The sequence below is a fragment of the Sebastes umbrosus genome, chromosome 2 (genome assembly GCF_015220745.1).
Source record: "Sebastes umbrosus isolate fSebUmb1 chromosome 2, fSebUmb1.pri, whole genome shotgun sequence".
Taxonomy (NCBI): Eukaryota; Metazoa; Chordata; class Actinopteri; order Perciformes; family Sebastidae; genus Sebastes; species Sebastes umbrosus.
In genome coordinates this window covers 31,810,473-31,837,540 of record NC_051270.1, presented here as the reverse complement: position 1 = coordinate 31,837,540, position 27,068 = coordinate 31,810,473, and the positions used below count along the sequence as shown (strand labels likewise).

General features: G+C 41.3%; 1 protein-coding gene across 1 annotated transcript in view; it reads right to left on the bottom strand.

Annotated features, from left to right (window-relative positions):
- Positions 1-529: 529 nt before the first annotated feature.
- The window catches only part of LOC119481575 (mothers against decapentaplegic homolog 6-like), a 27,181-nt gene continuing 642 nt past the window's right edge, over positions 530-27,068 (bottom strand). Inside the window, exons 1-4 of the mRNA XM_037758682.1 lie at positions 26,256-27,068; positions 23,252-23,305; positions 22,746-22,823; positions 530-1,541 (exon numbers count right to left, since the gene is read on the bottom strand). The exon at positions 26,256-27,068 is cut by the window's right edge and continues 642 nt beyond it. Coding sequence (XP_037614610.1) covers positions 874-1,541; positions 22,746-22,823; positions 23,252-23,305; positions 26,256-26,973 — 1,518 coding nt within the window. The 5' untranslated portion in view covers positions 26,974-27,068 and the 3' untranslated portion in view covers positions 530-873. The remainder of the gene's footprint in view (positions 1,542-22,745; positions 22,824-23,251; positions 23,306-26,255) is intronic.

The following is a 27,068-nucleotide window of genomic DNA, read 5'->3' as shown; positions in this document are numbered from 1 at the left end:
ATTAATTAACTATGGGCAATGATGTCATGAATCGCAATCAGTTGACAGTTGATCTTGTGGTGTTCTTGTGGTTTTAATTTAATGATATTTGTCACCCACAAAAATATCATTAGTGCTAATAAATGGAGGTTTGCCCTCTCTACCTCTTCCACTTAATCCACCATTTATTCGAGTTTTTTTAAAACTGCTTTTAGACGTTAACTTCAGAGCCGCACAAATGTACAGTACACATTTGACTCATCTTCTAAAAATAAAAAGTTGCTAAATATGCTAATTTTCTAAAATCAGTACCATTCTCATATCTGTCTTAGCATAAATACTGGGAGCAGGGGGAAACAGCTGGCTTGGCTCCGTCCAAAGGTAAACCAGCACCTCGAACCATTCCTGTAAACACTGAACAGAGCGCCTAGAAGAATATGTTTGTTTGTCCTGGGAGAAAAACAGGCAAAGTGTTTGTACGTCACTGACGAGTCAGAGTACCAACTAATCTATAGCTCAGGTAAAAGCACTTGAAACCACCACAGAAATCTTCATTTAATACAAATACTTTATTGACAATGTGTGTATGGCATACGTTTTGATGGAATAGCTAAATCATGAGAACATAAACCAGGTTTGTCTTATTTTTACAGTTTATATTTGCAAAATGACACAGAGAAACCGTAATGCATATATAGAATCAAAAGTGCATATTCTTGTTCCTTTTTTATTTTGTCCATATACACATTACACTATACATAAATAATTGCATTGTAAAAATGACTCAAGTATTTACATGTATAATATATTTTATATAATATATAAATTTTATATTAAATCTAGGTAGATTACAATTCGGATACTGGGCGAGGAGAGCTCATGTGAGTCTGTGTGCTATCTGTGGTTGTTGAGTAGCACCTCCAGCCAGCAGGGGCAGGAGGTGATGAACTGTCTGGAGTAACAGGGGCCCCATCCTTTAGCGAAACTGATGCGAACACTGTGGGGGTCCCAGGGCCCCTCCTGGCACTCAGGCTTCACGCCGTGCTCCGCCATCCAGCTGGAGCGCTCATAGTCAAACACCTTGAGGGAGAAGCCCGGCATCACCCTCTTCACGCTCAGCCCTCGAGCCCTGGGTGGGTCCAGAGTGGGCGAGTGGACAAACACCGGGTGCTGGCTGCGGTTGTACACCCACACTCCGTCCGGCTCCCGGCTCAGCACGATGCCGTGGCCGATTTTACTGCGTATCTGTTGCACGCCGCTGCTGCTGCTGCTGCTGCTGCTGCTGCTGCTGCTACTGCTCCCTCCACTTCCATGGCCGTGGTGTCCGTGAAGACCCGACGTGCCGTGGCTGCCCGGGTCGTCTCGACGGCTGTGGTAGGCGTTGGCGTGGAGCTGGCCCAGGCAGAGGCCCGTGCCCTGAGGTAGGTCATAGAAGATGTTGAGCGAGGGCTCGTAGGCCGGATAAAGGCGACCCACGCGCGTGCGCTGCTCCCAGTAAGCAACGCTGCACCAGTGAGAGCGATGTCTGCTGGAAGTCGAGGAGCCGATGGAGGTACCAGTGTCTGAGGGGAAGAAGAAGAGAAGTGGAAGAATTAATATTTGTGTTGGTGACGAAGAGTGCATGCACAAAGACGAGTGTTCATCCGCCCAGAACGTGATCTAACCTTCTTAATATAATAAAACACATTCAAACCTCAAAACCATAACATGTTTTAACAGCAGCAGAAGGTTTTCATTTTCATTTCACATGATAAAAGAAAATAATTTCTCGCACTGCTTGGAAATTTTGTACAACCTTTAACCTTTAACCCTGGCTCTATTTATGCAAAGTTTCGTGCCCCTCCAACCTATTTTCACTAGTCATAATCGACGCTGACAGTAACTGACATTTAATTGATATCACTCTCTCTATGTAATAGAAAGTGACATCGCTCGTAGTATATCTGGACAATTTTTCATGCTCCATTCGCCAGAGTTTGCTCGCTCACTGTATGTTAGGAAGAGGTGTAAGACATTTCTCCAAAATCTCCCAGAGGTGCCCAATTGGGTTGCAATCTGATGGTTGCAAAAACTATAGTGATAAAGGGATGAAAAATCAACCCAATCTAAGGCAACAAAAGGCAACAAAACCACTTAGTTAAGTTTAGGAAAAATGTCATGGTTGGGCTTAAAATAAGTAAGCAAACTAAGTAAGATACATACGGAAACAACGTAACATAAATAGGGAAAACACGTCACTAACGTCACTAATGTAACTTACAAAACAAAACACCAGTCTCCTGGTTAAAAGACCTGTGTTTGTTGGACCTATCCCCTCCCTCCCGCCCGCCATAAGCGGTCGTTATCGCTTTTTATTCTACACCACCAGCTCTAAGCATAGCATTTTTACGCAGATACATTTACATGCAATTAGTACAGACTACGTGGCGTGAAAATGACACCTAAAGCAAGAAAGGCATTCATATTGCATGCTAAATGCCTTGCGCATTATCGTGTCATTCATACGCTTTTTCGGGTGACCTGGCTAAAAACTGACATGCTCACTGTTATTTCGCTCTTAATTCTTGTTTTATTCAGATGGGGGCTGCAAATTAGCTTTAGCTAGACGCCCTATATACATTACATCTGTTGCAATGCTTATCCTTATGAAACAAATAAAATGGATACATACGGTAGACATGATTATATGTGTCGGCCACAAATCAGGAATGTAAAATAAAAGTCTTTTTGTGCAGATTACTGTCACCTATAGCTCCTGCCATGTTTTTCTGACCTGATGATTGCCCTGCAGTTTACAGTTCACAAGATTTCCATACGGATCAAACCACTCAGTGACCCCTTAAGCATCTGCATTCACTATGTTTTCCTTTCATTTGTCACTCATCTGAATGTTTTTTGAAAAGGTGGCTAAAAGTGACCAGCCCACTTCCTCCTCTGACATCCCTCATCCTCTCCCTCCATAACACTCCTTCAGGTCCCGAGTTAAAGAGGAGCAACAGAGAGGGGATTGGGGAGCGGGGGGGTGGAAAGCATTCAGCTCTCTGTCAACCTAGCGCAAGCACGTGAACCCTTGACCCCCCAGCCTTCATGCTATCAGCTCACATTAACTCCCACACAGAGTGATGCCATTATTTTGCTCCAGAGACTCTATTGACACAGAGGATTTAAAGACCCATGTGCCTGTGGCCCCATTCCTTTCATATTCCCGCCAGCACCCCCTCTTCATCCACCAGGGGCCGGGATGGCCGTGGCCCTTCTCCCATTAACAAGCTGCTTTTGGGTGAAACCAGGACCGAGATTAGGCTAGGTGTGTTATGTTTGCACAGCGGCCATTTTGGTTTCAGGGGAGGGGGTAGAAGAGGAGGTGGTAGTACGGGGAGCTGAGAGGATGAGGAGGAGGAGGAGGAGGAGGAGGAGGAGGAGGAGGAGGAGTGTTTGTACGCAAATACACACACACACACACACTAGATGATGAGATAGGGCCTCACACATGCACATGTACACACACAAATTGGGCCTTCTGATCCAAACAGTATGACTATAACACACACACACACACACACACAGACACACACACAAAATTGCACTTCTCATCTGAGGCCCACGTGTGTCATTAGTGAATTCCAGGCTGGCAACTCCTGCGGTCTGGAGTTTTTACAGCTCTCCAATAAGAGAGCAGGCTGCTCAGCTCGCAGGATCTCTCTCTTTCTCTCACTCTATCTCTTTCTGACTCTCTCACACACAAACACAAACACAAACACACACACACACACACACACACACATACACACTTTTACAAGCCATGCTCTTCCCTGTAATAAGGCAACACAAACATGTCTGGGGAAACACAGGGAGACTTTACGAGCTTGCGATCAAATTAATTCCCCAAAGAAGACATAAAACAAACTGGGACTTTTTAGGGGTTTTTAGACATAGTACACTTTAATTTCCACCATATAATGAATGCTGCTGCAGATAGTATGGTATTAAATCCTGGCTTTTAAGTTTCTAATGAAACCTAGAGAAACCTATTCGGTTTTTATGCACCACATATCTGGAAGAAACTCCCAGAACTCCTGTTTAATCTGTTTTAAATCCTTCTAAATCCAATTTACAGTATATGTGTTTTTATATTGTCTTGTGTTGCTTTTATATCTGGTCTTAATGCCTTTTATGTCTTATGTAAAGCACTTTGAATGTCCTTGTTGTTGAAAGGTGCTATACAAATAAACTTGTCTTGCCAAAAAAATCATACTTTTCAGTTACTATTCAGTAGGGCGTTTTAACGCCACTACTTTCTTTAACACATTAACACAACTCAGTTTTAAAGCTAGAGTGAAGATACTGGCATCATATGAAACTAGAAGACTTGAGGAATCCATTGGTACCAACCATGTCATACTAGCTTGTCACGAAGGAGGTAAATAACGCTCCAAACTTCCTCTGACCTCAAGATATGTGAATGAAAATGGGTTCTTTGGGTACCCACGAGTCTCCCCTTTACAGACATGCCCACTTTATGATAATCACATGCAGTTTGGGGCAAGTCATAGTCAAGTCAGCACACTGACACACTGACAGCTGTTGTTGCCTGTTGGGCTGCAGTTTGACATGTTATGATTTGAGCATATTGTTTTATGCTAAATGCAGTACCTGTGAGGGTTTCTGGACAATATTTGTCTTTGTTTTGTGTTGTTAATTAATTTCCAATAATAAATATATACATAAATTTCCATAAAGAAAGCATATTTGCCCACTCCCATGTTGATAAGAGTATTAAATAATTGACAAATCTCCCTTGAAGGTACATTTTGAGCAGATAAAAACTGTGTGATTAATTTGCTATTAAGCCCTAGTTATTATATTTACCAGAGTGTACTTGTTGGCTCATTTGTATATTTGTTTATTTACCTATAATTTTTGTAGTTATTGTTTTGCATTTGTGCAGAGTTTGATTTCAGTGACTGGGTTACAAGTATCACTGTCCACTTACTTTATTTTAGTTTTCTGCCATGTGAAACTGTCCATATAAATCCTCTGGGAGCTTTGAGGGATAAAGAAAAAGTCTAAAAGTCATGTAAACTGGTAAATATGAATGAGAGCAGAACGGCACCACAGACTTCTGAAGAGTGTCTGATATGTTATGAAGTCAAAACCACTCAATCATGATTTGCACCAGTGTTTGACAGCGCGAGTGGTACAGCATGTCATGTTTAATGTTTCTGGCACAGTCCTTAGTGTCATCATACTCGGCCTGGACATCATCCAACTTAAGGTATAATGTGAGAATGTGGAGGGAGGGAGGAGTAGGAGGAGGAGGAGGAAGGAGCGGGTGGGCAACCGAACTTCTTCAATGGAATTTTAAAAGACGGGTTCAGACTGGAGGTTATCAGTGTGTTTATGTTCGAGAGGGGGAAGTTGAAAAACCGTGTGTGACTGTGTGAATGTGCGTGCCTGCATCTGTATGTGAGGGCTGGCAGCAATTACAGCGTCCTGCAAGCATTTACGCCAACCACCATTTAACAGCTCTGTTTACCAATTAGATAAGTAGCCTTTGTTATTTCATTTCAAAATCACTGTCTCTTAGTGCCAATCTCACAGAAACGCCCCGGTACACTTCACACTGTTGTTTTTTAGCCCAGGACTAAACAAAGGTGGGAAGATAGGTGGACTATAAAACAATTGACTTGCTGTAATTAAATCACAATAAGCCACAAGTTAAATGTTAAATATAGTTTTGTTTTTTGGACTGATAACAAACAGTGGCAATCAGAGTTCAGAGGTCAGACAGGCAGTTTCCTGGCAGCCCCCAACGGACTGCCGAACCTGGACTTCAAACAATAACAGCAACACTCATCTTTCCTCTTTCTTTTCCTCCTCTTGAGAAAGATATTAAAATAATAGTTTTGGGAAATACCCTTATTTGGTTTCTTGCTGAGACTTAGATGAGACGATTAATACCACACTTATGCTTTATGGTGCACGTAGCCGAAGGAAGCAGATGGTTAGCTCAGCTTAGTTTAGCATAAAGACTGGAAACGGGGTGAAACAGCCAGCCTGGTTCTGTCTAAAGCTACAGCCAAACTAATACGTTTTTGTTACAAAATGAAAATGTTCTCCGTTCAGACGAGCGTTTTAGGGCCGTTTAAGAATAAATCTCCGTCCACACTACCACTCCTGATAACGCATGTCATATGACCATTCACGTACAGGCTGATGTCGTTTGTTTTCTTCTGGAAAAGGTTAACGTGACGGGGCGTGACGTATCAGGGAAGAACACGTCATAACTGATAAGACCCAATCAAGAAGCGAACGTGGGAGTCTGCGTCATCATTTTTAAAGGTCTTCGTTTCTGCCCGTCCAGACTAAAACGCACCCCCGGAGTTTTAAAACTAAAACGGGGTCAGCAGCGTTTTCAAACGTCTCCGTTTTAGGGGCTCGAAAGAGAGTAGTTGGACGCTAGGCATAAACGTAGCAAAAGTTATGCGTTTTAAAACAAAACCGTATTAGTGTTGAAGCCTAAAGGTAACAAAATCTGCCTAGCACCACTTCTAAAGCTCTGTTCTAAAGCTGTTGTATCTCGTTTGTTTAATTTGTACTAAAACCAAAGTGCAGAAACAGTAATTTGTGGTTTTATGGGGGGGTTATTTATTGGCCAGGAGCAGTGACTTCCTGTTGTCTCTCCACTGGTTGACTGACGACCAATCAATGACTATGATTATATGCACAACATTTTCCATTTTTTGCCCTTATTCTGGAAAAGACAATATTCCTACTAAGCTGTTTACACGGCTAATGAAAATGAATATTCCATTAATATTCCTGTTCACATGCAGCCGTGCATACTCCGATTAACCTATATCCTAGTCTTTCATCATGTTTAAAAGTAGGTGTGTTTCTCCTTCAAACCAGAAATGTGGGCTTTTCTTTTGGGCATGCATCTCCGCAAACTGTCGGCTAGTTGGCTCGTGTACAACACACAGAGCTGGCTGTAAACAGGCAAGAGGCCGTGTGTCGCAAACTGCTGAAAAACCCCATTTGAGACACATAATTCGAATGTGCTGTATACATGTCTAAAGAATGCTCCTAAAACCAGAATAATATCAGCATAACGTCGTAATCGGAAAATGCTCTATTCGGAATAAGGCCTAATTCAGAATATCCAAACGGAAACTGTTGTTTACATCATGACCCGTATCAAATTTGGAATATTGTCATATTCTGAATAATAGTGGAATATCAATGTGCATGTAAACATACTCCAGGACGTCACTAAACCTAACATCACATTCTTAACTTGTCACTTTTACATCGATCCTCTCATCTAATTGTCAGCTAGAAAACTGAAAAAGTTTCCCAAAATGTCAAACTATTCCTTTAAACTCCCTCGCTTCTCCTCTCTCCCTCCAGTCTGAGCAGACTCCTGCTAACCTGAACCTGCACAGAGAGGAAGAAAGTTGGGAAGAAAGAAAGGGGGGAAGTAGAGGAGTAAAAAAAAACGAGAGACTGGGTGAAAGAGGGAGCGGGAAAATGAGAGGGAAAGAGAGAGAGAGAGAACCTGCCAAGCATAACCAGCATCCACGGAAAAAATGAAGAGAGAGAAAGAGACTGTGAGAAAGAGAGGGAGGGAGGGAGACCCCCGTCTTTCATCCAGTGCCAAGGATTAGATTCCCCTCCAGTTATTAGACTCTTCCACTGTGCTGAAAGAAGTGGGTGGGTTGTGGAGAGGGAGGCAGCGTGTAGGGGGGACAGAGGGGAGGATTGAATTCAGCTACTGACCATTGTCGGCCGCCTCTAAGATGCTTTGTTTTGATTCAACTTCCTCAAATTTCCTCCCAAAGCTCTAAAAAAGTAGAAATAAAATAAAATAAAGGGGTAAAAAAGAGAAGAAAACACCCCTCCCTGGCTACAAAATGGTAGGTTCTGTGTTGTTTGAGACAACTATCATTACAGGGCAACTTCAATCCAGCAAGCCACATTTAAGCTGGCGTCTCGACTATCTCTGCCATCAGAGGCCTGCGTTATCGCCAGACACGGGCTTTACAGTCCAACACAACGGGGCGCTCGCTCACAAACACACACAAACACACACATTCTTGCACACACACACACACACACACTTTCCTTCTCCTTCTCTTTCCATTGTAAAGTGGATCTTGTGATGCAGCCTGCTGCAGCGTGCAACAACTACACATCTTTCTCTGCTTCTGCACCAGAAATACAATGCTCCAAACCAACACCGATCCATTATTTCATACAAACAGAAGACCACATTCCTTGAACCTGCAGGTCAACCAGGCCACAGGAAAGTAACTGTGTGTTCCAGTATTCGTAGGAAGACGTGTTTGGAGGTAGTTTGGAAAGCTCCTCCAAGAGGAAGAGAGAAAGTGACCAGTTTCCTGCGTCTCTGCTGCTACTTCAAAGTGCCAGACAACTTAAGCCAAGGAATGTCTCAGGTTTTGCATACGTCATTGCCTCCTGGACAAACGCCGCTGTCATGTCTTATATCATCCGCCAAAGTTTGTATTGTCATTGTAGACATGAAAACACTGGATATCCAACTTGTTTTCACTTCAGTTTCATGATTATAGTGGAAGAAATTCTCCTAACTCTGATGCTTGTAAAACGTATAATGAAGGCTGACACTTTGGAAATAAAAGGTGGTTTCAGGTCATATGAAGTATAGATTATTCATTAAGTTGATTATGCACCATTGTTGACATTTGTTCCTCTGTTGTCAAGTGAAAATTTTAAGAAAGATTTACGTCAAAGAACATATATTGCCAAGAAGTGAAAGTCAATTGTTTGTTCCATTGCAGCAAAGCGATGCTTCCACCATTTTGGACTGAAAGCGACCACCGAACGCCAGTAAAACGTGCTGTACAAAAGTAAAAATTATTTCTATTCTATTGTCATATTCTACTGAAATTGCCTGTGTTGAGCAATAAAATATTATAAATATAATAAGCGTTTTCTGTCCAAAATGGCGGCACCAGAGTTTCGTCTCTTTGCCTCTGTACTCTTTGTTTGCATAGAGAAAGCGAGGTTTATAGGGAAGCAATCTAAACGCTGATGGTGTCATTATTCTATAGTCATTACAGTGTGCAATCAACATTTCTTAATAAGTTAATGCAAAAAACAGTGTCTATTGCCACTTTAAGACACGGCTGTGTTGAATACGGCGTTCTGCGGTCTGTAATTTCTGTATAGCTGACCGTTGCTATGTATAACAGACCGTTGCTATGGACGCAGCCCTGATGTCGGACTCTAGCGACTGTTTTTGTGTCAAAATATTGAGTTCTTAAGTAAGTATCCGTGTAATAAGCAGGATAATGTACAGCTAGCGGGTCATTGTTGTGAAAGAAACCCCTTCAGGGCGATGAGAGACAGCATCGCCCTGAAGGGGATTCTTTCACAACAATAACCGTCTCGCTGTACATTATCCCTTACATAAATCATAAAAGAAATGTGGCTATGTTCCAATCCAACATGTGCTTTTGTTCAGACTTAACATTGCCAGGTTCATATGTGTTAGTATACACAAGTATGATCTTTGGACTGGCTACTTAAAATATCACAAACACTAGAAGCAAGCGGGGAAAGCGAGAAATGAATCCAGCCAGGTAACTGTAGACCTATTGTTCTTGGTTCAATTTCAATAAACTCAGAATGAGGAAAACTGTATTAAATACTGTACAAGTTTCTGCAAAGTGACGTATCAGTTTACATCCAGTCACTCAACCTCCTCTTGTAGAACGTGCACACGTTTACATCGCTGATGTTTAGCTGTTGTTCAGCTCTCCCTGAAGCAGTCTGGTTTCATCTCTTTGCACAACATCCTTGCCATTAGAGACTTTTCTGTAGGTAAATGCTAGATTAACACAACACATAAAGTAGCACTGTAATATGTTCCTTATCCACAATAAAGATCCACTTTAAATAAGCAGTAAGAGAAGAACTTTGACTCACACACCGCAAGGATCGCTCATGTTATTATCCCATGTGACAGCGAGCTACTTCACCACAAGGCAACTAAAAAATGTACTGTACATTTGGTGCCCTACTTCTTTTGATTTCTGATGGTGGACAAAAAGAATGAAGCAAGTTTAGTTTCAGTGCAACATTTTATTAGTGCAACGTAACCAGCTTAGCAGCAGGAAGCCGGGACTGAATCCTAAATTATACTTCTACAGTACATTGAGACGTCACAGCAGCTACAGCATGTAGTGATTTATTGTTCTGCACAGGCTCCATCTCTTCGCTGCTGTTGAACCAGTGTTAAAAAGGAGATTGTTTGATCAATTGCTGTGCATTCCTGCTATTCCTGATGTAATCACGATCATTCATACACAGCGGTGAAAACAATCACTTCAAAGTTTGCACTGGAAATGGCTTTGCTAGATGAGCATGAGCTAATCTGTTGACCGTTTTTGATAAGGAGAACAACTGCTCCATGTTGTCTTCACTATCAACAAACACAGCAGCTCAATCATAGCTCATGTGACGTCTGTATAGCTGGTGTAGCCCCAATACAAGAGTTACTTATGGCACGTTTCCACCAAGCAGTCCAGGTTAGTTCAGTAACACATTGGAACAGTTATTTTTGCATTTCCATTTGCAAAAGTTGTGGCTGGTACCAACAGAACCACTCCATTTTTGGTACCACCTCGGTCGAGGTTCCAAGCGAGCTGAGCCGATATCGGAAGGTGGAGTTAAAACACTGCAGACCACTGATTGGTCAGAGAGAATTGTCACTAGCGCAACGCGGGACATAAACAGCCAAGCTACCGTCAATAGCGACCGCAATTTTGAATTCACTCAACCAAAAAATGTCAGCTCGCAAATCTACGGCATACACAATGTCGGACAACTGACGAACAATGTACCAAAAGTGAGTCGAGTCAAGCAGAGCCGTACCATGCTGTGGAAACGCGGCTTTACAAACACCTATATAGATATCATGACACTGCGACAGAGACATAAATCCGGCCTCACTAAGGCACTTCATGAAGGTAAATGGTATATTTTAGCTTTAAGAATAACTGGCCTTGATGATGTTCAATCTGAATACAGACACGAAAGCAGACGCAGAGAAGCAGAGCTGTGCAGTTGACAGGCCTCCCCTCCCAACACATTCCTGGACAGGCCCTCTTCCTCGACACTTCCTCCCCCCGCTCAGCCAGTCACTGGGGTCAAGTTGACAAGTCTCTCATTGAGCCTCACGTGGTCCCACTATATGGCCTTCACTCCTCACAACATAATTACACACATTTATTGGTGGAATAGATCCATTTGTTCCACTATGAAGAAGGAATTATGAAATTCCTTCTGAAACTTAATTTGGGAGAATTATCTGAAACTCCAGTGATATAGATAAACGGGACCGTGGACTGACAATACAATGCACAATCTCTATACATTCCCATATATCAGATCTGCTTTAGATTGGGAGTGAAGCACCACAACCCATCCAGCCAACCCTGTCTCCTACGAAATTACGTTCCCATACAACTTAACTGCATTCTCAATTACGCTTCAAGGGAAATGTATTTTTTCCCGGATTACGGCCGCAGTTCTAAACAGTTTGAAACAGTTCTAAACAGTTCTAAACATGTGGTTGACATTGTAAACAAAACACAACAAAACTACTTGGTTGGGTTTAGTAAAAAAACATCATGCAACCAGCATATACCATGGATGTATAATGAGAACTGGATACAGCCTTTGAGGCAGGCTCCCGTTCATTCCTATGAAAGTTACTCAGTGGCGCATGAAGCAAAAAAATGGCTTTGGCAATGTAAGTCTATGGGAAAAAGCCTTTTTGGGCCCAATGGCACCACGTGATGGACACGGAAGTTGTAATTCCACCATTTGGCCACTCAGAATATTTCATAGCCCAGCGCTCTTTCTGGGGGCTTTGCATATACAGAGCTACATTAACATTGATTTGTAGTCATGTTTCTGTCCATCTGATGAATTTAAATCCAATATTTACTCTCCTTTTAGCTGTTTTCAGCTACTCATGAGGGAATTATCCTGCTCTTTAGCTGCTAACTGCTCCACTGTGTTCACTAGCTGGTCGCTAACTTTGTCTGTCTGTCAATTATTGCGGGTAGCGTCCAGTTGGTTTATCAGAGCTTTTTTTTGCAGAAAGCAGCTACCTGGCTACCTGGAAACGATGCTATGAGAGAGCTGAGAGTGAACCTCAAAAGTAAAGATGAGATCAGTAAAAGTGAGACAATGAGCTGACGGACGCTGTAGAGCTGGGAGGAACTGCAGTGTCTGATGATCTCTGGGTACGCTACTAGCAACCCACATGACACATAGTGGTTTGATCAATTGTTATCATGAACTATTGATTAGTGCAGCTTCACCCATGAAATTGTGTATTCTTATTGAAGAAAACGTGTTTGCACTACTCACACATTCTAACACTTTGAACAGATCTTTTGTGTTTAAAGACCTTGATGATGACAATTGTTGTTTTGTTCATAAGGAATTTACACAATCTATCTTCTACCAACTTTTTGTTCAACCTAATATGGGAGACCTACTGTACATTATATACTTTAGATTCCCATTTTCTCAGACAAATTTAGAGAAAAAGAAGTAGCATTTAACATCTCTGTAAGAGATTAAATTAAAAGAATGCAACTTCATTGAAAGGTATCAAACATGGCCGTAATCCATGATGCACACAAACGTATCCTCATACAATTGTTCGTATGATTTCTTATGAAAAGTTATTCCTTATTTTTGTTGGGGTTTTCCTACGAATGTGAGTTAGGTTAGGATAAGATTGTGGTTTGGGTTAAAATAATTCCAGAAGTGGCGTAACGTATGTACGTAAATTACGTGACAAATAAATAAATGCTGACTTCTGGTTTAACACAGGAACTTCCGGTCTCCTGGGTGAAAGTCTGGTGTTTCTTTGACCCACCCACCCACCCCGATCTCCTCTATGCGGCGTTTTTTTATTCTTACTTCCTGCCTGGCTCATAATTACGTGGATTACGTAGAAATTGATTTTGTGGGATATAGACGAATACAGTGCATTACTTTTTTTGTAGGTATAGCTACGAACGGTGTATGAGAACAGCCAGATGCACACACACGAGTTGGCAGTTTTTAAGACAGACAACAACGATCAATGGTTACTGAAAGCTGTGTGTGAAAGAACAGTGTGTCTGTGTGTGTGTGTGTGTGTGTGTGTGTGTGTGTGTGTGTGTGTGTGTGTGTGTGTGTAAATACACAATAAGGATGGCCCCCTTGCCTGGCGCTAGTAAAATACCGCGTCGGGCTATTAAATCTAGTAACTCGCTTGCGCAATCAGACAAGCGGTAAAAAAAAGAATTAATTTCGAATTTTTTTCCGGAGCTGATAATAATAATATATATATATATATATATATATTTATATAATAATAATAATACCTAAGGAGTGAGCCATCTCGCTTTATTGCACATGTGCCAGCCTATTCTCATTCTCTGGGCGTCAAATACAGAGGCTTACTCACGGCCGTCGACGTGTTCACTTTACAAACGTAGTTTTAAGCCCAACCATGCAGTTTTTTTTTTCAAAACCTAACTAAGTGGTTTTGATGCCAAAAATAATATGACGCCAAGGGGTGGGACAAAGCGGCAGTATGTGACGAGTTGGGATGAGAACGTGTTGCATGTGCAGTTCCGATCGGGCACTCGCGAGAAAAAGGCGGCGGATATAGACAAAGTTTATGAGCTGAATGTCAAGCAAGCATTTCAATTATCCTGGAAACAGGAGTTTAGTTGGGTGGCGTAAGAGGATGTGGGCGAAACTCCAGATTCATTTACTTAAATAAACATTAAACATGACAATTAACTTTAGTCTTTTTTGGTATTTGATAACCACTAGTAATAAATAAAACTATTTGTATAGGGGTATGTTAAAATTGACTTTGAGCAAGTAGATTTCTGACATTGAAAAACATTGAACCCTGTATACGGCCTAACACTCCTCATCAAAGTCGGATAGTGAAGCTTAAATACAGTAGGCTACTTTGTGTGTTTGTCAGCGTAGTTTCCAATATCATGGGTGAATGCTCAGCACAAACACACACACAATTGTTCTCACTAACAACAAGCAGCTACGTCACCTGAAAACGCCTGAAAATGTTGCTTCAGTCTCAACTCAGCATTGTATTCAGAGCTCACAGCACAGGCGACAGTTTCCTACATTTCACAGAGTCAGAGAGCCTGCCGACATCTGCAAAGAATCTTTAGGTTCAGCAGCATGGCAGGATTCCATTAAAAGCCAAATTGCGGGTTGGCAAAAACTCTGAGGGAACAACGGAAAGCCACAGCCAGTCCTGTAATTTAAACCTTATTTTAAATTGTGATGGCCTGACAACATGGACTGGAAGAGAGGGGGCGAGAATAAGAGTTAGAAAAACAGAGAGAAAGAGAGCAAAAATGTGTGTACAACAAACAGTAGAGGCTGCGAGGGCAGAAGCAGAATTAACACTAAGAAAAAGTGGGCTAAAACACAAGAGGGAAAAGCCGAGGGGACAGAAAAGGAAGAGAGCAAAGCTTATAAAAACATTTTCATGATTTGTGAATATAAGCCAATCAGGATTGTTTCTGATGTGTAACACTTCCTAAATCAGGTCAAGGTCTGTTGATTCAGTGTCACTCACAATACAATTGTCAAAAATATAAAAGTTTGCTTCTAGTGTTAACACAGATACATAAAGCAGTGTTGCGTCTACCAAGACAGAAACTACGAAGAACCAACATCAGACGCGGATATCCCTAAAAATAAATAAGGAAAGGAAATAAATACATTTGTTTCTTTCTTTTAGTTCCGTGTTGGACGAACCGCAATGTTATCAGATATCTTTTCCTGCTCAACTTCAGACACCCTCAAGTAGTTTAAAGGTATGCATGTTGACTGTTTCTGTGTATCCACGCAACGACATTTGTATGAATCTTCGCTGACAGACTTTTCAGCATTAAAGCCTTGGAGGTGACGCGGCTCCATCAGCTCCGAGCTTACAGCTTATTTCTACATGTGATGATTAAATACAGGCGAGAAGGACGGGGGACTGGATTCTCATTTCTTCTAAATGTGTTGTCAAACAGCGAAGTCAGGTTTAAGCTGAGCTATAGAAGGCACTGATCAGTCTTATGATGCAGGGAAATAAAGTGAGGGAAGTGACGTTTCTGCGTTTTTTTGTGTGCAAAAGATGACAGACACGTTCTGGCATCAGAGATGCAAAGTAGTTTTATGAAATGTAGTAGTAGTTAGTCTATTCAACCTTGTTTAAGTTCAACTTCCCACATCATTTATAATTCCTTGAATACTAAAGAAATAAACATGCTGCACTTCCTGCAAATACGCTGATTGAAGAACATGAATATTTCTACCCTTCCCAATTACCTTCAAACATTCCTACTGTCTTTCTCCTCATTTCTTTCGTTTTAGTTGATAACATTTGTTGATTAACTAACAATATTACCGTACACTAACAATGTTCCGCACAGATGACCTTTTTTGGCTGATCGCTGAATAAATACTTCCAGGTCGTGCATAAAATGTATGTGAATCATCTTCAGTTCCTCCTCTTTCATTCCCGACCAAGTAAGAGACTTGAGAGGGGAGATGAATAGAGTAGCGAAAATGTACATTTCCCCTTAATTTATGCTTCTCACAGTACTGTAGTCTGTATGAAATGATTATAATGCTATCACAAATTGTTAAATATATTACTCTTTGTTGAATAAATGCTTTGAAATGGGCATTTTTAACATCAATGGCGTGCACTGACTGCTTGGCACTGCAGCAGCAGCTCTGTCAACACAGACGCTGTTTGCACATAATCCTGCGCAGAATATTGATGTTACAGCAGTGATATTTCATAAAAGGTCAATAAAGTTAACATTTATTACATCAATCGAATATTTTGACATTTCAAATTTTCTTTAATAATCGTTGAAATCGTGTTATGCGCTCTGTACGGAACACCGTTAAGCTTAATGATCTTTCAAACACAGCCGGAGGTGTTACTTTACCTCACGTTTCTCAATAAACTATTGGTCCAAAAGACATCAATCAAAGTGTAGTCTAATAGATATTCCCCCAGAGAATGAGTACTCAGATATGCTTGTCTGGCTCTTAACAACAGAGGAGAGCTCCCTGGCATGCGCTGAAGGGCGAAAAGTGTACGGAACACCATTAGTCTATCTAATCATTTCCTGGTTAAAACAAAAAACACTAAGCTTAAGGCAATATAGTTTGTTTGTCATTTTGGAAAATCTAATCTAAACTAGCTCTACTGTTGCTGTGACTTTTTCAAATAATAACAAACTCTGTCTCCTAGAAATGATGTTTATATATCACAAAATTGTTTCCCCAGTTACATTTATTTACTACTGGAGTCACAGGAAGGTGATGGACGTACAAAGAGCAGGACTTTGACACCAAACCGGGCTTTGCATCCCGAGTCCAGTCCGTGGTTGGGTTAAAGCAACAAAAGCACTTTGGTTCAGGTCAAGGAAAGATCGTGGCTTTGGTGAAATGTCGATAATCATGTTGTGTTTGGTGATTTAAATCACTGCAGACTTTTTTTTGCATTAAGCCAGACCACAGTCTTTCCTTAATAAGTGTTGGCAATGCCTGAGTGTGACCATAAAATGTTTAATAATGTGGTAGTCACTTTGAATTAGGGATGCAAAACCAAACCGTAAAAAAACCAAACCGTTCAATGACTGTACAAACCGAACCGTGGGCTTATTGAACCGTTGCACCACTGTTAATTACAGGACTGCTAATTATTTGATGAGGTGCCAGAGACATAGAAGAGAAAATTATCTGAACATAGGCCTACTTGACCTTTAAAAAGTCTGCCTTATTTCATATATAAATCTGTGTTATGGCTTCATATAATATAGAAATATCATTCATTACTATCAATCAATCTGTTTGTACATTTTGGAGTTCAAACACATTGGAAATGGTCATGTTTTTCTTCTCCATAATGTGCAAAACAAACCGAACCAAACAAACCGAACCAAAACCGAAACCATGACCCAAAAACCGCATTACATGCATTGCTTGTTGAACCGTTGCAGCACTACTATGAATGGATATTGTATCTCAAGATCTGATATTTTGAGGGAAAACAAATGAAATACATTGTCAGTAAACATAGCACAGTTACATTCAGTAGTATTTCCTCGTCATTTGATGTTGCACATTAGTTGTATATAAACAGAATTTCTAGGAGACGGGGTTTTAATAACGGTGTTAACATTCTGGCAGTCTAAAATGTGAAAAATTCAAAAACCAAATAAAGGACTTCAGAAAAAATTGACCAAACTGACATAAAAGAGCTCTGAGTGAGTTGTGCGCTGCGTCCTCGACTGCGTATAGTGAAAAAGAGCCGTGATGGAAAATATTTGAGGAAATGGCAAATGGTTAATGGGCCAGCACTTGATGTTGAATTCCATAGTCTAATGTGTCTCAGTCAGGCATAAGAGCAAGTGTTGTACGCGTGCCAGCAAACAGGCTGGAGGTTCAGGTCACTGAGAGGACCCGTCTAGATTCTCACTGCATTGCACGCAGCACAATGTGGCTGTTTACACTATTTTTACATCTCAAGACTTTGTCACCGTATTGAAATGAATTCTACAAAGGGTATCTCATTTAATATTCATGCTTCTGTGAGTCAAATCCTTACTTGAGAGCCTCAGTAGATGATTTACAAAACCGTGTCCAACTGTGTCAACCTGGACTGACCTGGAAAGCTTCGCACTTTCTGAGCTGAACTCACTAAAACAGCACGGTGCAGTCGCACTCTTAAAACTGTCTCCCAAGCTTCCAAGAATGTCGGCTCAGCTCCGTGTTTCTTAAGTATTAACGGCAATATGTTCAAACATGTATCAGATGTCACTCTCCAGAGTCAGACCCCCTTATCCCCCCTCCCACCTCTTTCACTCCGAGACCCTTACTCCCCCTCACCTTCCCAATTTCCCAACATTCCTGGGCCGTGCCCCATCAGTCAAAGAGCCGATTCATGGGGTTAATGCTGCAGCGAGTGCAGACAGGGCTTTGAGACAGGATGTTTGGCTGATACCTTGCTCTGCTTAAGCAAACAAGCCACCAAAATATGATTACTGGGGGCAGAGAGGGAGCAGTCTTCTTGTCTTACTTCAGTGCATCCAGGCCACACTAATGTCCACTAAGTATCATTGCTTTACTTGTTTCCACATGTTCAAAAGCCAGAGTCTAACGACAACAAGGTGGACGGACGGTCGACAAGCACAATGATGTCATATGATGTAAAAGCTGACAAGGACATCGCTAACACTTTGGGTATTGTCCTTCTAGACTCTCACTCCCTTAAAATGGTAGCTTAACTTGCCCTTTTGTTTCACTTAAATCATTCAGTCTCACGCACAGGCTGTATATAAGAAGTGGACTTAGTCACCGTGACATCACCCATTGGTTTGTGGACTGTCGTTTTGAAGCCTTGAGTTCTGCATTTTGGCCATCGCCATCTTGGTTTTTGCAACCAGAAGTGACACGAGAGGGTGGAGCTAAGTACAACCGAACCCTGAATAGGAAATTTTCAGGTGACCAAAAGGTTATAATAAACGTTCATGAACTGAAAACACACTGTGAAAGGGTTGAAGTTGTAAGAAGAAAACAAAGACAACTCCCAGACTGGACAACGCCGTGGTAGCAACATGTCAATCACAAGTTAGCCACGCCCTAAAGCATACCCTGCTTTATGGTCTATTTGACTCTAAATGGGACCATAATTTACTAAATACAATCAGACTTCATTTTGCAACCAGAGGAGTCGCCCCCTCCTGGCTATTAGAAAGGATGCAAGTTTAAGGCACTTCAGCTTCTTCACTTCTCAGATCCGGAGGTTACCAACTGGTTTCACGTTGTGTTCATGTTGGCTGATTTCCGTTTGGAAGGGAATTCATGTTGTTTTGCTTTGTCCAGTAAGTAACGCATCTTTCCCGCGGACAACATTTTCAGTCGTCACCACAGCTGCAGTAGCATTTGTTAGGAGCAGTTAACATATTGCTTTTCAAAATGATCAAAAAGCAGATTTACATTGTAGTTATTGCGTCGGAGGTATGGGTTGAGATTCAGATGGCTGGAGCAATGCTATATGGTAACATTTTATGTTAGCTACAATCTCTAAGTACAGCTGAGTCTAACTAATTCTGGAGACTTTTTGTGTTAACTTTAAAGGTCCAGTGTGTGGGATCTGGCGACATCTAGCGGTGAGGTTGCAGACTGCAACTAAATGAAACATCTCCCATGTGCCAAGCGTGTAGGAGAGCTACGGTGGTCGACACGAAAATGTGAAAATGCGAATGGCACAAGTAACACGTAACTTGTGTATCATCACAGGAGGAGAATTCTATCCAGAAAGATGGGTCAGTAGAGAATAGTGCAGATAGTCCAAATAATGAAGATCACATCACAAGCTTTGTTAAATACAGCAGACATGTAACTTTAATATCAATTATGAAGGTAAAAAAGCAGAACTTTGCCTCCCTTCTAGTTAATCACGTGATTGGTTGAATATGTGTCTATATGTGTGCGTGTGTTTTTCTCCTGAAGAACCCCTATGAGAGTTCTCCGAGACGATCTTATCACTGAGTCAGACAGAAATTCCTCCCTTTCTCCCTCCTGTCACACACACACAGACACACACACACACACACACACTGACAATAAGCAGCTGAATGACACATTTTGTTGGAGTCACAGAGGGACGGTCCATTTAGATATAAGCCTGTATTAAACTTCCAGTAGACATTTCCCTTTTCAAAGCATTGCTGTTTGCTGCGGTTTAACGGGAACGCTAACTGATCGAATGATAAAAGAGGCCTGGGCAAAGGTATGTATGGACCACACCCTGCTGCAGCCTTTTTTCCCCCTTAAAGCTAGAAAACATAGCCGCTTTAAAAGGAATAAAACAAAGATGCTAAAGTGGCAGAGCAACATGTTCAATGCTTGCATTTGTTCTAAAGAAAACATCAGAGGCTTTAGATGATATGCCAGAGGATCACCTGCACAATAAAGACTCATTCACACTCTTAAAAAGATCTAACCAACATCAAGCTACAGACAATGCTTTGATATAAGCTTCATGTTCAGCTTATTTCCTGCTATTCTACAAGCCGTTACTCAAAACAGGAGTCTTATAACCTGTTAAAGACAAAAGCTACATGCAGATTTCTTGGCTACGTCTGTTTAGTCTCGTTCCTACTCTGAGCTCCAGTTCTCGGCTCCAGTGTTCTGGTGAGGGGGGGCAGGGGATCAGAGACCACACACACACACACACACACACACACACACACACACAGAATCACCCAAACAAGACACATCTTTTAATAAAACAGATCTATTTCCACTCATTTCACCAGGCAGACAATACGAGCCTTAAAATCACAACCTAAAACTTGACTCTTGTTTGACTGGTGACCTTGACTGAACAGACTTTGGATGTTTTTTAAACATAACTTCCAATAACGACACTTTTTTCAGTGTAAATCAACTTAAAAGTACTTTAGAAATTAGGCAGATTTGTTTGAACTCAAATAGAGCTGTAACGATTGATCGATTAGTTGTCAGTTATTAAATTAATCTTAATTTATTTTGATAATCAATTAATCGGTTTGAGTATTCTTTTAAGAAAAAAAGTCTAAATTCTCTGATTACAGCTTCTTAAATGTGAATATTTTCGGGTTTCTTTACTCCTCTATGACAGTAAACTGAATATCTTTGAGTTGTAAACAAAACAAGACATTTGAGGACGTCATTTTGGGCTTTGGGAAACATTGATCAACATTTTTCACCATTTTCTGACATTTTATAGACCAATCAACTAATTGATTAATCAAGAAAATTATTGACAGATTAATCAACAATAAGAATAATCATTAGTTGCAACTAATGATTATTTTCATTGTCGATTAATCCGTCAATTATTTTCTCCACTAATCAATTAGTTGTTTGGTATATAAAATGTCAGTAAAAGGTGAAAAATTATTTTTTTAGGGGGGGCTACATTCTCAAATGTATTGTATTATTTCTTTAGGTATCATAAAGCATCAATGTTTTAGCTTTTAGGTAAAGTTATTTGAAATGTTAAGCATGTTTAGCAGTCAATAAAGGAAGTGAATCCCCCCAAAAGGTGATTGTACTTGAAAAAGTCTGATTTTTAGATTAATCAGAAGACAGGTCTTATTTTTATACATTGCTTTATGACAGATGTTAGGACCTGGACACTTTTTTATTTTTCTGCATTTACTGCAGTCAGAGGCATTATTTAAATCCAGTGACAGATGAGACTTCAGTCTCTCTCTGTTTGAACAAACATCAATATGAAGTGTAGTGGTAGTAAATCATCTGATGTCAGAGGAGAGATGAGTTTTGTTTTGAAACAAAATTTTGAACTGAGCCATGTTGGTTTTTAAAAAGCTGACTTTTCAGAATGAATTGGATCACTAAATCTGACTTTCAGGCTAAAAATAAATTAGGTTTCAGCATTTATGCCCAAGAATTGTATTCCTGACAGTGTGAAGAAGGCTTTAAAACAGCATTTAGACCTTCATGTTGGGAAATAAAATGCCCAGAAAGTGTAATCCAAATAATTAAAGCATCTTCTCTTTTTATTATTTCTGGTCAAAATCTTCTAAGAGTGGTGAAGTTAGCATTAGGAGGACCTCAGTAATTCTAAAATGCTGGCTATGGCCCTGCCCCGAAACATACACAACTCAATAAATTATATCAACTTTTTACAACAAGTGTTCTGGACACAAACAAACTGAAGAAAGCCTCAGTGGGAGGCAGCTGATTCTTCAGACAGGCCGGTGATGCGGCGACTACACTACCCAGACTTCATAGGTGCCCATTCACCTTTCAACGCCGTCCACAAGTGAGCCCAGGGAGGCTTGATCGAGTGGGTTTGTGGGTTTCTTCTAACGCTACAAGGACCTCTCCACCCGACCCCAGCACGTAAACAAATAAAGCTCCAGTTTCATCATCTAGAGGGGGCTGTTTCCTGTCCAAACGCAGCCCTTGGCCCCCCCACCCACCTCCTCCACTTTCCACATATACACGCACACAAAACTCTACACCTCCGCCTCATCAGAGCTGCTCGGCTCCCCCGCCCCCAAAATGCCAGCCTCTTTCCACTGCTCAATTGCCAAGAGGAATGGAGGGATTTGAGGGAAGAAAGAGGGAAAGAGGGGGATGGGTGGTTCCAGAGGCAAAGGGGATTGGGAGTATGCACGGGGATCTTATTGCAGCTTCATCCCAGTGAAATATTTTGCTGGGGAGAAAGCAGAGAGACGGGGAAAGAGAGACAGAAAGGCTACACTGCTGTGGCATCTAGATAGTGAGAGACCCCAGACCCCCACCGAGCCCCCCATGCCTCTCTGACAATAGGAGCTTTATGCAGCCCACTTTTTTGCTTGTCTTAACAGCCTTTGAAAATAGGAAGGAAAGCACAACATAATAACACCAGTAATTGTAATTTACCCTTTTATGTAAACGTCCAGAGAGGATGCATGCTACGTGTGTTTGCATGCACGAGTGTGTGCGTCTGTACGTGCACTCGTGCAACTCCAAAGGTTTTTTCCATTTGTGCTTCCAAACTTATTTGTGGGGAAAGTCCCACTTCTTCTTCTTCAGGAATACAGATCAACATCATACCCGCTGAAACAAAACATCATGTAGTTGTGCAGAAAGTTCCTCACCTGTGTAGTCTCTTGGCGTAATGTGAGGAGGACTGGAGGGGAGGGGGGGCACAGTTTCAGTGTAAGACAGAGTTGAGTCTGGTGAAGGTAGAAAAAGCACAAACATACAGTTTAAGTCATTTATCAAGCAAAAATGACAAACATTCTCTGGTTACAGCTTCTTAAATTTGAGGAGTTGCTGTTTCTTTTCTAAGTTTTATATAATTATAAATATTTGGGGATTTTAGATTATTGGTAGGGAAAAAAAATGATTTGAAGCCCACTTTGTACCCCTTTGAATTTCATGACATTTTAAAGAATGAATAATGAAAATAAGCATTTTTTGCAGCCTTAATAAATACAGTCTCTCACACAATGATGAAGATGAGCACAGGTAAAACTCAACTGTGTCATTTCAAGCAGCTTTTCAAAGATAATCTGTGTTTCCAATCTAAAAATATGATGGTGACGACAGCCTCTGTGTCATTTACTGGTTTGCGATGTGGTCGCCATTTGTCCAAACTCACCCAGTGGCTTGTGTTCATCTGAACGGGACAGAGAGTACGGAGGAGGAGGCGATTCTGGAAATACAACAAGAGTTAAGGTTAAGTTAAAGGCTGTATGGTCTTATCGCTAAATTATCAGCTGAGAAAGAAAACTAGTGAAATAAGCATGCCTCACAAAGTATTAGCTGCTGCATGAAACAATGCAAAGCTTCAAGTCACTGTATGATAGATTATATGAAATGCTTACAGTTTAATATCTATTGTGGTATTATTTTCTTACATATTGCAAACAATTAACTCTGTCTTCTGTTCCAAACTCTACAAATAAAATCTGCCACAAAAAAGGTTTTAATCCTAAAAAACAGCTGGAGTTTCCTTTAATAATCCATCAAGAACAACATTTTAATACAAACTGCAGCCCCTTTAAATCCTCATATAATGCACAATAAATGGACTTCATCTTCAGTCTCATCTAAATCACATAACCAACAAACTATTTCCTCTTCAGATAGACGATTGAACCCACCTTTTTCTATAGCTAATGATAGACTATGTATCTGAATGTAACTGTGCACACTAGGGGTGTCATGATCTCCAGTCTAAACTGTAAATTGATCGAAATTTGCTTTCAAAAGCAGGATCGATGATTATTATTTGAAAAGCGTAGTAAGCATGTAAATGACAGTGGCATAAAAGGGGCATAAAACCAATAATCTGTTGATTTTTTATGAATCAAGACTATAGTTCAACAATGGCATGTTTAAAGTCAAATGAATCATTGTGGATTTAGAGAATCGTGACACTCCTAGTGCAGACTATAGGCTCTGTGCTCTGCATGAGGTAATATGTTCATCATGTAGGTACCTTGCATCAACAGAACATCGTTCCTTATACCTAGAGCTGTTTGCGCTGAGTACATGATTGTGTAATGTAGTTTTTCTTTTGAACTCCTAATATGTATAATTCAACAGATCCAACCTGAACCTGCAAGTAAGAGGGAAAGTTTTTTTAAGAGAACAGTATTTGATTCTCAAAGTTTCATCCTCTGTTTTTCTTTCAAAGTTTTCAGTTAAGATATTTCCATTTTCACACAGACTCCCAGGATGACTTCAGTGTGAAACTATAAAGCAGTGCTGCTGCTGCTGTTTCTGCTGCTGCTGCTGGGAGAGTCCCTCCAGTCCAAAGTGGACAGGGCTACAGGGCTTTGTGGCTGCGGCCCCTTTAAGAGCAGAGCCAGTAATTGCCGGAGTCCTCAGTCAGTCAGATACCCAGCGAGTCAGTCTGGCGCCAGCACTATGCAAACTGTATATTATCGGCACTCCTTCACCTAAATAACAAGAGGAGGACCTCCTTGTCAGAGAAAAAAGAGCCTAAGTGCAACTTGAGAGCGACCTTCAATGGGATGATGTGGGAAAGCAGCAAAGAAGTTTTTGCGCAAATTTAAATAAATGTGTAATGTGTTTGGAATGTGGAGAGGAAATCAAAGTAATGGTTGAACAAAAATGAAAAGCTGCAGAGTTATGACAATGTTAGGAAACTGGCAGAAAAACATGTGATATGTATTATCTCTTGGGTTTCAGTGTTGCACATTTTGTGCTTGAATATGAAGATTGCTTCATCGAGACAAGAAGACTTAATGGTTTCTTGTTCTCGTGACACTTTAATCAACAATGACAACGTTTCTTCTTCAGATGCAGGCTGCAGGCAAACAACCACCGAGACTGATCGGAAATTCTCATTAATTTCATGCTGGGACGTCAATATTTATGCTGCATTAAATCTAATTACATCCGAATCCGAATCGTGTTTATTGCCAGGTGTAAGAGGAATACACTAGGAATTTGCTTTGGTTTTGTTGGTGCAAGTTTAACAGTATAAAAACAAAAGAATAGATAATAAACGTTAGAATAAAATAAGAATTAAAAAAAATTGAATTTCTACCAATATACAATATACAAAATAAGTTATAAACAAAAATAAACATGATATAAACAGATAGTGCAGATATTGCCGTTGTGCATGGGTATCAGACCCATGAGGCATTACCCTTTTACGCAATTTACTTAATTCTCTGCGAGGTTTGGACTACCAGGAAGATGATGATGGATAATGTGGTGTTAACAGGACACAATGCTATATCTCCTACTGTTACTCAAAAATCTGATTATCTGTAATGGTCTTTTCTGAGGGTGAAAGGTCTCCTCAAGCCAAGGTTTTCATCCTAAAAAACAGCTCGAGTTTCCTATAATAATCCATCAAGAACAACATTTTAATACAAACTGCAGCCCCTTTAAATCCTCATATAATGCACAATAAATGGACTTCATCTTGAGTCTCATCTAAATCACATAACAAACAAAGTCTTTCCTCTTCAAGTATAGAAGATGATTGAATCCACCTGTTTCTGTAGCTAATGATAGACTATGTATCTGAATGTAACTATGCACACTAGGGGTGTCATGATCTCCATCCTAAACTGTAAATAGATCGAAATTTGCTTCTGATTTCGACCATCGAAATCAAAATCAGCATCGACGAATAGTATTTGAAAAGCGTAGTGAGCATGTAAATGGCATAAAGGAGGCATAAAACCAATATGTTGATCTTTACGAATCAAGACTCTATAGTCCAACAATTGCATGTTTAAAGTCAAAGTGAATCATTGTGGATTTGGAGAATCTTGACACTCCTAGTGCAGACTATATAGAGTCTATATGCTCTGCATGAGGTCATATGTTCATCATTTAGGTACCTTGCATCAACAGAACATCTTTCCTTACACCTAGAGCTGTTTGTGTTTGAGTACATGATTGTATAATGTAGTCTTTCTTTTGAACTCCTAATATGTTTAATTCAACAGATCCAATCTGAACCTGCAAGTAAATCATCCTCACTGTTTATTCTAAATGACAGTGGCATAAAGGGGGGCATAAAACCAATAATCTATTGATCTTTACAAATCAAGACTCTATAGTCCAACAATGGCATGTTTAAAGTCACATTGAATCACTGTTGCAGTCCTTACCTGGCCCACACAGTCGGCTGTAGTGATACGGGTTGCAGCACACCTTGTCTCCGTCCTCTGCTCCGGAGCTCTGGCAGTGGCTGAGCGTCTTGAGGCGGGCAGAGAGCGGCAGGTCTCTCCAGCGGAACAGCTTCACCAGGAGGCTCTGAGGAGAGATGATGATGTGGTGGTGGTGAGAAGAGGAGCCGAGCCGCAGCTCCGAGCCGGGCACCATGACGCAGTCGCTGGGTATCCCTCCTCTGCTCTCCACAGCCTGCACGAGGGCGTCCAGAGACCTCTCCTTCAGTCTCTTCAAGAAAGCGCGAGCGGTGCTGGCGAGTTCCTCCTCCTGCAGACAAGCTCCGTCTTTCCCGGAGGCCCAGTAAGAGCTCCTGTGTCTGAGGTCCAGGTCCCCAAACCAACAACACGTCACCGTCCTACTGTCGTCCTCCTGGGAGCCCCGGTGCTCCGGGACGCACATGGCACCCCGGTCCTCCTCAGGCTGCTGCTCCTCTTCCTCCCTCTCCAAGCCGCTCTCCGCGCTCCTCTCCGGCAGCTCTCCGGTGAGTCTGTGTCTCTCTCCTGAGTGTCTGCCGCCGCCCGGACCGGTCCTCCGTCCTCCGTCACCTCCTCGGCTGCTTCCATCCCGCCGCAGCAGCCGCCCGCCGTCGCTGCTCTCGGTGACCAGACGGCTTCTCCAGAGTCGCCGTACGAGACCTGAGCGTCTCGACTTGAACATACGACAAACCTAGACAGTTCTGGATGTGTCCGTGTCCTGTCGGTCCCGTCCGGGTCTCGTGAGATGCCACATGGATTTATTTCCTAAACTCTCCG